At 32.9% G+C, this 12,292-nt stretch overlaps 1 protein-coding gene across 1 annotated transcript in view; it reads left to right on the top strand.

Annotated features, from left to right (window-relative positions):
* Positions 1-9,601, top strand: part of GEN1 (GEN1 Holliday junction 5' flap endonuclease) — a 30,198-nt gene extending 20,597 nt beyond the window's left edge. Inside the window, exons 8-14 of the mRNA XM_036872879.1 lie at positions 1,233-1,383; positions 1,687-1,723; positions 1,814-1,894; positions 2,844-2,974; positions 4,860-4,921; positions 6,499-6,639; positions 7,198-9,601. Of these exons, the coding sequence (XP_036728774.1) occupies positions 1,233-1,383; positions 1,687-1,723; positions 1,814-1,894; positions 2,844-2,974; positions 4,860-4,921; positions 6,499-6,639; positions 7,198-8,519 (1,925 nt within the window). The 3' untranslated portion in view covers positions 8,520-9,601. The remainder of the gene's footprint in view (positions 1-1,232; positions 1,384-1,686; positions 1,724-1,813; positions 1,895-2,843; positions 2,975-4,859; positions 4,922-6,498; positions 6,640-7,197) is intronic.
* Positions 9,602-12,292: the final 2,691 nt, after the last annotated feature.

The following is a 12,292-nucleotide window of genomic DNA, read 5'->3' as shown; positions in this document are numbered from 1 at the left end:
CCTTCCTTACCAGATTGGGAACCCTCAGTGTCAGGAGTTGTGTCACATACACACAGTAGGCACTCGATAAGTGTTTATTGAATGAAATAACGTGATGTAAATGATAAATATAGGATATGTGCAGTTTCGAACTATGTTATCAGATTACTTTGATCCTAAAATTATGTTTTTAATATAGAAATCCATTTTAAGAAAAAAAAATTGTACTGATAAATCTTAGGGGAAAATGGAAGTGAAATCATTTGCTTATGTATCAGTGATTTATCTTTATATATTTAAAGAATTCTTAACTGTCCTATAGTGCATTTTTATTGTGTGTGAAGATAGTGACTTAAAACTAATTTCTAATACATGTTCACTGTTAAGTAGCTTGGACCCTGTTCATTAGTCTTGATAAAAAAATGATGTCCCTGACATGTACTGGGTTAAAAAGGCCTTTTGCTCTCAGGAGAGATTAAGAGATCATGTTAGCTCATCTTTTAAAAGAAATTCTGCTTTATCTATTTGTCTTAATATGTTTTCATTAGCCTTTTAAAATGATAGATGAAACCATGGAAGAAATCAATGTTTTTATAGATAAAATGCCCTTCTGTAGTTTTTTTGGTACCTTATAAATGATGATTTTAGGTCATGTCAGTTATGTAGGTTCTTTGTGTTCTCAAAAGTGTTGAAGGTAGTCATGCTTTCCTTTTACTGGGCACTAGGACCCCACACCCAGGCCACAATCACAATTTATGTTCCAAGCATAGTTTAAAAATAGCTATATAGTAACTGAGAGCTAGCCACTAGCAGAGGTAATTAACTGCTCTATTCTTTTCATATTCTTATTAAAGAAACCATTTCATGAATTATTCTATTAACTAAATAATGTTTTACTAATAATGTCCTTCTTTTCTTGTATGTAGCTACCACATACACCACAGTTTTCCATTTGAGATTATTATAAATGTATAATTTCATATTACAAATTAACACTTTCAGACAGAAGGGTAATTTACAGAAAAAAGATAGTGTCATGTGATAGTAACAGCTAAAGATCTACTTTATCGTAAGAATTATTATTGTGTTCATTACTCTATTTGGCCTAAATGTATTGAAACCCTTCTATATGCTAGGCATTGTGCTAGGCAGTATTTGTTTTTGAAAATTCGGATAAGGGCAAAAAAAAAAAATGTACATCGAAGGTAATGCTAAAAAGCAGTGAAAGTCATACTTTTTGTGTCTCCATGAAGGTTCACCTAAGGATCATGAACGTAATGGATGCAAATTATGTAAAACTGATCGATATTGTGAGCCACATGATTATGAATACTGTTGTCCTTGTGAGTGGCACCGAACAGAACATGAGAGACAGCTAAATGCAGTAGAAAACAGTATTAAGAAGTAAGTTTTTTGTACTCATTGTTTCTTGATGTGGCCTATTTATACACCTGTGGTTGAATTATTTCTTCATAACTTTCCCCCATGTACATTAATAACGTTTCACAGAATCCTTTTCTAGACTCTGTTCAAAAATTAGGCTATCTTAGAAGATAGTAATTTAATAATGTTTCATTGAGAAGCTTGATGACTAGGATACTGTACAAGGACACTTTCCATTAAATGAGAAGAGATTAAATGGATGATTTTAGAGTCTATCTAAAATTGCCTGATTGTATTAATAACGTGTATATAACTTATTTTCAGAAAAGCTTGCAGTTGTGAGGGATTCCCATTCCACGAGGTAATGAGTAATAATTCAACCATGTGTTTATCTCAGAAGCTTTTTTTAAAAGTTTGACATCTCAATTGCTATTTTCTGTTCTCTTGCTAGGTTATTCAAGAATTCCTTTTGAACAAGGATAAATTGGTGACGGCAATCAGGTACCAAAGACCTGATTTATTATTGTTTCAGGTATCTGAAAATAAACTCTTATTTTACAGTGTGAAGTTGGATACTAGGAAGATAAGAAAGGGTAATCACTTTGACTGATCTGAGAGGAGTTTGAAATAGATGGCTCTTGAGTGCACATGTATTTTTCAGCATTTATATCTAATCTCCATTCCTTTGCCACACAGTAACTATACTTTGCAGCCCATAAGACAAATCACAATTATGCTGTTCTTTACAAGACACCTTAAAGACCATGTACAGGTGTATTGTATTCAGGGATATGTTGGGGGAGAGATACTGATAACCAGAGAATGTAAAGATATATATTGTTATTGTATATTGTTATGGAAGACAGTATAGTTTACAAATGCATTGGGATTTGTAATCAGTGACCTAAATTTAAATTTGGACAGTCCGTTGCTTACCATGTGACCCTGGATATGTGTTTTCCTCAAAATAGAAATAATATTACTTACCTTGTGAAGTCACTATGCAGATTAAATGAGATTATTTATATTAACCCCTAGTATAGTAGCTAGAGAAACAGAGTGGCTCAATAAATTGTAACTACTTGTTGCTTAGCTCTACCAAGAACAGTAGTAATAATGGCAACCAACATTCATTGAACATTTAAAATTTGCTGTTATATTTAACACATTACATGTAATCTTCCCTAACTTTATAATGTGTATGCCGGATTATATTTTACAGAGGGAAAACCTGAGGCTAAAAGAGGTTAAGTAACTGACCCAAATCTAGGAAATATTCTGACCTTCAAACCCAGAACCCTCACACTTACATCATTGTGCCATATTGCCTCCTTAGGAGGCTCACTGTTCTTTCTGGGAATATTCTCGTTGATACAACTTTAACTAATGTTATCTCTTAAGGAAAAGATAATATCACCCTGAGAGTGCTGTTTGTCTCCAAGAGATAACAAAACCTTGTTTTATTTTTATTATATTTACAGAGATTTACTCTTGAAAAAATGGAGTGGCCCAGTCACTATGCATGTGAGAAATTGTTGATACTGTTGACGCACTATGACATGATAGAAAGAAAGCTCGGTAGAAGGAACTCTAATCAACTACAGCCACTTCGGTAATATAAAGAATTGTATGAATATGTCCCTGTGTTTTCATTGGAATATTTTATCTAAAATATTCTTCTTAATATCTTTAATAGTGGGATATATATCTCTTTGTTTTATAAAAATGGAGAAAAGGTCTACTGGAATATTAAGAGCTTATTCAGGGCTTACAGTCCAGATAACATAGTAAGTTCATGCTTTGACACACTTCTCTGCCTCAAACATATAGTAATAGTAGACTATTAAAAGAAATAAATATAAAAAGATATAGCTAGGATTAACTAGATAATTATTTCCGTGGACCAGAAAGGGAACAGAAATGTAAAGTGAATGGAGGGACTGAAATGGAGAATTGGTGGCTCTCAGTGAAGGGTATATGATTATTCATTGTACTCTTCTTGAAACTTTTCTTTTTTTTTTTTTTTTAATTTATTTTTGGCTGTGTTGGGTCTTCATTGCTGTGCGTGGGCTTTCTCTAGTTGTGGTGATCGGGGGCTACTCTGCGTTGTGGTACGTGGGCTTCTCATTGCGGTGGCTTCTCTTGTTGCGGAGCACAGGCTCTAGGCGTGCGGGCTTCAGTAGTTGTGGCACACGGGCTCAGTAGTTGTGGTTCACGGGCTTTAGAGTGCAGGCTCAGTAGTTGTGGCGCACGGGCTTAGTTGCTCCGCGGCATGTGGGATCTTCCCGGACCAGGGCTCGAACCCGTGTCCCCTGCATTGGCAGGTGGATTCTTAACCACTGCGCCACCAGGGAAGCCCGAAACTTTTCTTAAGGTTTGAAAATTTTCAAAATAAAAAGTTTTGGGGAAAGTATTAAAGAAAAAAGATAAGCTACAAAGGAGTGACAGTCTGCTACCATACATCTTTCATGACAATAGCAGATTCCAGAAGATGATGGAGTAATATTTCAAAGCTTTGACTAAAAATAATTGGCAACCCAGACATCATTAAAATTATTCACTCATTGGCAAGGCATTTTCAGACATGTGAAGACTAAGAGTTTGCCACTCACAGACCCTCATCAAAAGCACTGTTAAAGGATGACTTCAGCAAGAAGAAAAATGAACTCAGGGGGAAGATGTGGATAACAACAAACAGTGGCCAGCATAGAAACTGAGAAAACATGTTTAGCTAATTTAATAAATGGAATTGAAAAATATCTATATAAATATCTTAATAATGCTTGATGGTTAGTATATGAGGATGATAATAAACTAAAACTCCTAAAGTATGCATGTAAACAGTTAAGGGTAACCACTAAAACATTAGAAATACAATCTCTATCTTTAAAACCAATACATAAAATAAGAAAGTAAAACTATCTAACTGAAAGAATACAGGAAGGTGAAAGATGGAAATAGCATAGAAAATCTTAGTAACCAAAAACACAAAATAACATGTATGAATGAATCCAACTATATCAGTAATCACAATAAATGTAAGTGGATTAAACTCATCTATTAAAAGACATTATATCAGATGAGTAAACAAAACTCAACAATATTCTGCTTTATAGGGCATGTACAGAATAAAATTATGTTAAGTTTGAAAATAAAGAGATTTATAAGATTTAACCAGGCAAATATTTACCAAAGTGGTGTAGCAAAATTAACAGAAGCAAAAAAGACTTTAAAACAAAAACCATTATTATGGAAAAGAGGAACACTGAATAATAATGAGAGGAAAAATCTACTGATAAGATCTAACAGTTATAAACTCTATCTTTTAAATAAACAAGTCAAAGGAATAGCTATACAATAATTCTTAAAACATTTTTAGAATATTATTAAAACAGAATAAAAATTAATGGGAATTGAATTATTCAATCTACAAATTGAAAATTTCCAAATAACTCATGCAATTAAACCTCATTAGATGAGTTTTTTTTTTTTTTCAGAATTGTTAAAAACCGAATCAGAAATGGAGTTCATTGCTTTGAAATAGAATGGGAAAAGCCTGGTATGTATACACTTTAAGCAAAATTTATAACATTTGGTCATGTATGTTTAGCAAATATCATATACATATGTAAAACATATGTATGTATATAAAAAATAAAGATGAAAATGTATCACATACACCAAGGATTAATTTCATAGTTTACCTGTGCTGTGTAAACAGCCGTTGACTAATAGTAAATATTTAAAACTTAAGTAATTTTATTTTAATGTCTTAAATTGATATTTCTTTTGTAATTAATGTTTACGAAAACAATATGGAAATAGTTTTGATTTATATTTCTCAAGAAAATACTGCTACAAATGGTCTAGTCATTGGATTTCATTGTATAGCTGGGTCTAAAGAAATCAGGGTTGCTGAAAAGCACCTGGGGTGCTCTTCCTCTCCTTTCTTTACTCTGTTTAGTTTTCATGGGAATTTATAATGGTCAAATTACTCTTCTCTTCTACAGGCAGAAATACAGTGAACTCTGAATTAGCTCCAAAACTGAAGGCAAGGAAAGCACAGATCATTTAAAGTGGAAAATAATACCAAATTCATTTGTATTTGGCTTTGAAATTAGATTGTATAATTACATGTGAGTGAGTGAGAGAACAGATTTGAAATGAAATGAAATGAAATGAAAGTTGTAGGTAACTTTGAAGAATTAAATGATAAAGAATTAGATAAGTTGTTCTAAGCAATAATAGGAAAATAGCTAAAGAATTTTGAAAACTGTTTAGGAACAGTTCCACCAACTGTAGTAGATTTTCAGGAAAGACAATGGTATTAACCCAGTTTGGCAGTGCATCTCCTTTGTTAAGAACTGAGGATTGGGTGCCCACTTTCACTTATCCTTGTAGGAGTTATCCCTTAAGGGAAAAAATGTACCCCACACTACTTTAACTAAGAAATATTCTAAGTTCACTTGTTTCCATTGTTTCTACTTTAAACTCATCAACTAATAGTTTCATTATAGTTTGGCTTCTTATGCAATTTTGCCCTCATATAAGATAAATACAAGAATCTAGTCTACTATTTACATATCTTATTGTAAGTTTACGTATAAGCATTCTCATTTTCATTTATCAGGTGCTTGTGAGTCCAGTAAGCCTGGGTGTGTCCTCAAGAGACTGATAACCTTTGAAAAAACAATCTGAAAAATAGTGATAGTTTTGATGACCATTTCAATTCTGTCCTTTTCAGAAGCTACCACTAAAGAAAGCCAATGTTAAAGTTTTAGGAAATTGTTTCCATTCTTTATCTGAAATTTTACACTTATTATATGAAATTAAAACAAACTGACCTTATCTAAATAAAGTTTTCTATTCTCTAAGCTGCTCCTCCCATCTCTGAAGCAAGAGAAATTTAAAGTTCTAATTTAAAAGGAACCTCTTTCCAGCTCTTCCCAGGTGGAATAAAATCACTTCTGTACTAGTATCAACAGATTATTAGAATAGAGATGTTGTAAAGCAAGATTTGAATGAATTATCCGTTTGTGAATGACCTAGTTGACTTGGTAAACTGAAGTTACCTGGAAAAATGTAATATTTCAAATCTGTAATTAAAGCTGTTTTATTGTATTTTTAATCCTTTAGAACATTACTCTATAGAAGATAAACCTGGAGAATTGGTTTTACAAACAATAGAAGAAGAATCATTGTTTGAAGCAGCTTATCCTGAGATTGTTGCTGTTTACCAAAAACAAAAGTCAGAAATTAAAGGCAAGAAACAAAAAAGTAAGTATCACATTTGATAACTATTTAGGCTGCACACAAATATTACAAAAGAGCGACCCATCCTATTTGAATCTATCTTGTCCAAATTTTGTTGAAAGTTCTGTAAAATCAAGAGTAAGGATTGTACTTTTTCTTCTTTGTCTCAACACACTTTGTTTTAAAATCTAAAAGCCAAGAATAGACCGTTCTGCTCTGAGTCTGCTAACTTAACTGACTGTTAGTAATTATACTAACCACTTATTGAGCAACTAGTATATATAACATATTTTGGATTTTAAATACATTTTCTTTATTTCCCAGAACTCAGTGAGGAACTTACAACATTATTTTATAACATGCCACTCAATTATAACATTGTTTCCAAAATAAAATATTTTATAATATTTTAATAATTATTTTGTTATAATTATGTATAACACAGTTTTCAGGAATGCTCTGAGACAAAAAAGGCAAAAATTGATCATACAGAAGATATCTGATCTGAGCTCTTTAATTTGTTTACCCATATTAGGAAAATAAAATAGATTTTAATTGTATTATATATATTTTTTCTTTCAGGCATGAAAACTAAGTCTAAAGAAAACAATTTGCCAGAATCAGATGATATGATGACTTTTCAATCACACATGACTTTAAAACCCACATGCGAAATCTTTTCTAAGCAGAATTCCAAGTTAAATTTGGAAATTTCCCCCGATTCTACATTACCCCAGGAATCTATTTCTGTGTCATTGAATACCTTGCTTTTACCTGAAGATGCTCCCTGTTTGAATACACAAGAACAGTTAATATCTTCTCCAAGACCTTTGGCTGTGCAGCAAATTAAAGCTGTCAGTAAGTCTCTGATTGCAGAGTCTAGTCAACCCAGTACCTCATCCCATAATATATCTGCAATTGCTGATCTGCACTTGAGCACCATTGACTGGGAAGGTACTTCTTTTAGTAATTCTCCAGCTATCCCAAGGAACACTTTTGCTCATGGTGTAAAATCGGAACTTGAAACAGCTATCCCTGATAGCTTTAAAAATATTACAGGGCAATTGTCATGTGAATCAGAATGGTGCACTACAAACATTAATAAACTGTTCGATTGGGATCTTCAAAAGACTGATCCTGAAGAGCACCTACTTTCTGGCATTACTGATTTACATCTTCAGGATTTACCTTTAAAGGAACGAATACGTATAAAATCATCATATCCTCAGAATAATATACAACCAGATGATGATCTGAAAACATTGTCCCTACTTACTGTACAAGAACACTGTATTGCTAATAGTAGTTCTGAATGTCTATCACATCTTTCAAAGGATCTTCTAGGAATTCATTTGCAAAATGAATCTAGAAACTGTAAAGTCCTAAAAGGAAACCAGCTGTTTCAAGAAAACTATAAAGCAAATACTTCTATACCTTATTCTGTCAATAACCCAATAGTAAAGACCTCCAATGTTAGAATTGGACCACCAAATACTGCTTTAGATTATAGTAGAAAAGTTGATGTGCAAACCACTCAGAAAACTGTAATGAAGAAGAGTGTTTGCCTTGACACACATTCCTCTGGTGAAGAAATCATCCCAGAGTCTGGGAAAGCTAAGTCCACAACTCAAAAAATGAAACAGACTTCTCAGAAACATAGCCCAGCCCAGTTCAAAAAAAATGATGCCAACAAATTAAGTAACCCTAAAGCACATATTAAAGAAACTGAACAGTGTGTCCAGCCTTATAAAACAGCTGGAAATGAAGAAACCTGTTTCCAAGATGCAGCAAAAAGGTCTCTGAGTTTTCTACAGTGTCGTGAGGAAAAAGACGTCTCTGGTACCTGTTTGGATAGTCCTCTTCCTTTAAGTCAGAGATTAAAACTAAGGTTCCAAAACACCTGAAATTAAATTTAAAATATTCAAGTATAACTTATAATTCTAGTACTGTTGGCATTAGCAGAAGCAGAAGGAAGGTATCTAGTTAATGTATATTAGAAAAATTTAACGTGATTCTATATGTTGTGAGACACTTGCCATTTTAATCAAAACTGTAATAAAAAATGTTACCTAAAACTTTGGTTTTAAAAGACGATCCTCTGTAGTGAAAACTTCAGATAATGTATATTTTTATAACATACTTTTTTCATTAAAAAAAAATCTTTATTGATTATTCTTTAGTTATATCCTTAAAATGTTAGTACACTACTAGACAGAGTAAATGCTCCATTCATTTGCTCATTTTTATTCATTTCTTCCGCAAGCCCCTAAAGCATTTTTTGATATTCCAGCTTGTTCCCAAGGGAAAACTCTTTATAATTGCCTGCATTCTCACAACATCTTCTGTTGTGCCTTTCTGAGAGTTAGATTAGCTTTCAATGTGAAGATACTTTCAGCTGCTCTCCCAGTTTCAGTAATCTTATTCTCTCTTGTGAGGGACAAAAAAGAAATGGAAAAGGAGGATGATGATCAATATATATAATGAAAATCATGGTTGTGGCAGCTGAATAAACTGAGGAAATCTACTTCTTACATATCCCCAGAAGTCCACAGGTATGCCAAGTGGAAAAAGATTTGGAAAATAGAATGTATAACCAGAAGAGGATTAGGAACTTGCTCAGGATCATACAGCTAATTAATAGTGGTATGGGAACCAGATTTCTTGCCTCTCAATTCATTGGTTTTTCTGTTAAAATTTTTCTTCGATAGCACTTTTTTCTTCCCCTTTTGTTTTAACAATGCATCTATACGATATTAACTACAGTACCTCCAAATATTAAGCTATTCATTTATTTATTTAGCACTCAAGAAGTCTAAAGGGAACCAGATTGGAAAGATAAAAGTAAAACTGTTGCTACTTACAGATGACAAGATCTTGTGTTTATGAAATTCTGAGGAATTCACTAAAAAACTATTAGAACTGATAAATGAGTTCAGCAAGGTTGCAGGATACAAGATCAATATATAAACATCAGTTGTATTTCTATACCCTTCTAATGAATAATACTAAATGAAATTAAGGAATTCTTTTTACAACAATAACAAAAAGAATAAAATACTTTGGAATAAATTTAACAATAGTACAAAATTTTTACTCTGAAAACTATAAAATATCATCAAAAGAAATGAAAGAAAACCTAAATAAATGAAAAGACATCCCATATTCGTGGATCAGAAGACTTAATATTAAGATAAAAATACTCCCCAAACTAATTTGCATATTCAATGCAATCCCCATCAATTCTGGCTGATTTCTTTGCTGAAACCAATAAGCTGATTCTAAAATATATACGGAAAATTAAGGGACACAGAATAGGCCAAACGATCCTTAAAAAAAAAAAGAAATGGCAGGACAGGACTTGCCCTTCCTGATTCTGACTTCAAAACTTAACCACAAAGCTACAGTAATGAAGAATGTGTTGAATGGCATAAAGGTAGACAGGTAGATCAGTGGGATAGAACTGAAGGTTCAGAAATACGTCCTCACATTTATGTTCAGTTGATTTTCAACCAGAGTGCCAAGACAATTCAATCGGCAAACAATAGTCTTTGAGCAAATTCTACTGGTACAACTGAACATCCACATGCAAAAGAATGAAGTTTGATCTCGACCTCATACAATATAAAAAAACTAACACAAAAATGGGTCAAAGACCTAAATGTAAGATCTAAAACTATAAAACTCTTAGAAGAAAACATTAACATAAATCTTTGTGACTTTGACTTAAGCAAGGGTTTCTTAGATATGACACCAAAAGCTAAGGCAACAAGAAAAAATAAACTTCATCAAAACCAGAAATTTTTGTGTTTCAGGGGACATCATCAAGAAAATGAAGAGACAACCCACAAAATGGGAGAAACTATTTGCAAATCATAAATGTAATAAAGGGGCTTATATCTAGAGGGACTTGTATAAAGAACACTTACAACTCAATAATAAAAAGACAAAAGTGGGTAAAATATCTGAATAGATATTTCTTCAGAGAAGATATACAAATGGCCAACAAGTGGATGAAAACATTCTCAACATAATTAGTCATCAGAAAAATGAAAATCAAAACCACAAAGAGATGCCACTTCACAAAAAATAAAATGGCTAGAATCAAAAAAGACAAATTAAAAAAGTGTTTGGTGAGGATGTGAAGAAACTGGAACCATCATAACCTATTGGTAGGAATGTGAAATGGGTCAGCCACTATGGAAAAGACTGTTGGTTCCTCACGTGGTTAAACATAGTTACCATATGATCCAGCAAATCCACTCCCAGGTGTATACCCAAGAGAAATGAAGACACCCACACAAAAACTTGTAAACAAATGTCCATAGTGACATTATTCACAATAGCCTAAAAGTGGAAACAACTCAAATGCCCATCAACTGATGAATGGATATACAAAATGTGGCATTTCAATACAATGAAATATTGGCAATAAAAAGAAATGAAGTGCTGATACATATTACAATGTGAAGTTTGAAAACATGCTATGCGAAAGAGACCAGTCACAAAAGACCATATATTATATGATTCAGTTTGTATAAAGTGTTCCAAATAGGCAAATCTATAATATATAGAAACACAAAGTAGACTCATGGTTGCCAAAGGCTGGCAGGGAGGGGAGTTTGAAGAAGGAGAAGGGAAATAACTGCTTGTAAGATGGGTTTTGGGGGGAGTGGGTGATGATGAAGATGTTCTAGAATTGATTGTGATGATTGTGAAAGTTTGAATATACTAAAACCATTGAATTCTGCAATTTAAATAGATAAATTCTGTGGTATGTGAGTTATATCACAATAAAGGTGTTTTAAAAACAAAAAGAAATTGTGGAGAGTTTTACCTGTCCAAACTCTTTAATATCTAAAATGTATATAGTCTAACCTCACTGTCATATATGCACTGCCATCATTATTTTCTAGATTTGAAAATAAGTCCAGAAAAGTGAAGAGATTTATTTTCCCAGGACTGGAGATGGAATTGTGTTTATTTATCTAGTATTTATTTCATTATGCCATGTTGTAAAATTAGGATCAAATTTGGGATACATTTGAAGTTTTGTGCTTTTCTGAAGTTATGATTTTGTTGTGGTTTTTTTTGAAAATTCTACTAAAAATATATAAAATACTTTGAATCAAGTGTAACATTGTTTTAGAAAAGTGTCATGTCTGCAGAGCACTTAATATATATAAAATCTTACTGGGCAAGGAGAGTACTAAATAAAGGCAGTCAGTCCTCTGCTCTCAAGAAACCCACCTATTCTAATTGAACTGATATATTTTTTTAAAACCTAGTGATTATTTGTATTGATATAAGTGTATACCTTTGAACAATGTGGAGGATTAGGGGCACCAACACTTACCCCCCACCCTGCACAGTCGAAAAGCCTTACAGAGCCTTACAGTCGGTCCTCCGTAATTGCGGTTGCACATCCCAGACTCAACCATCCACAGATCGTGTAGTACTGTAGTACTTATTTATTGAAAAAAATTTCGCCTAAGAGTGGACCTGCGCAGTACAAACCTGTGTTGCTCAAGGGTCAACTGTATTTACTTTTTAAGGTAATACTTCTGTGTGGTTAATTAAAAAGGTGAAACAGTACAAAAATATAGAGAGTGAAAAAGTCAATCTCCTTTCTATCTTTAATGCTCAGACTCCAATTCTTGCATCTAGAGGCAAACACAGT

The sequence above is a fragment of the Balaenoptera musculus genome, chromosome 13 (genome assembly GCF_009873245.2).
Source record: "Balaenoptera musculus isolate JJ_BM4_2016_0621 chromosome 13, mBalMus1.pri.v3, whole genome shotgun sequence".
Taxonomy (NCBI): domain Eukaryota; kingdom Metazoa; phylum Chordata; class Mammalia; order Artiodactyla; family Balaenopteridae; genus Balaenoptera; species Balaenoptera musculus.
This window is presented reverse-complemented; position numbering and strand designations above follow the sequence as displayed.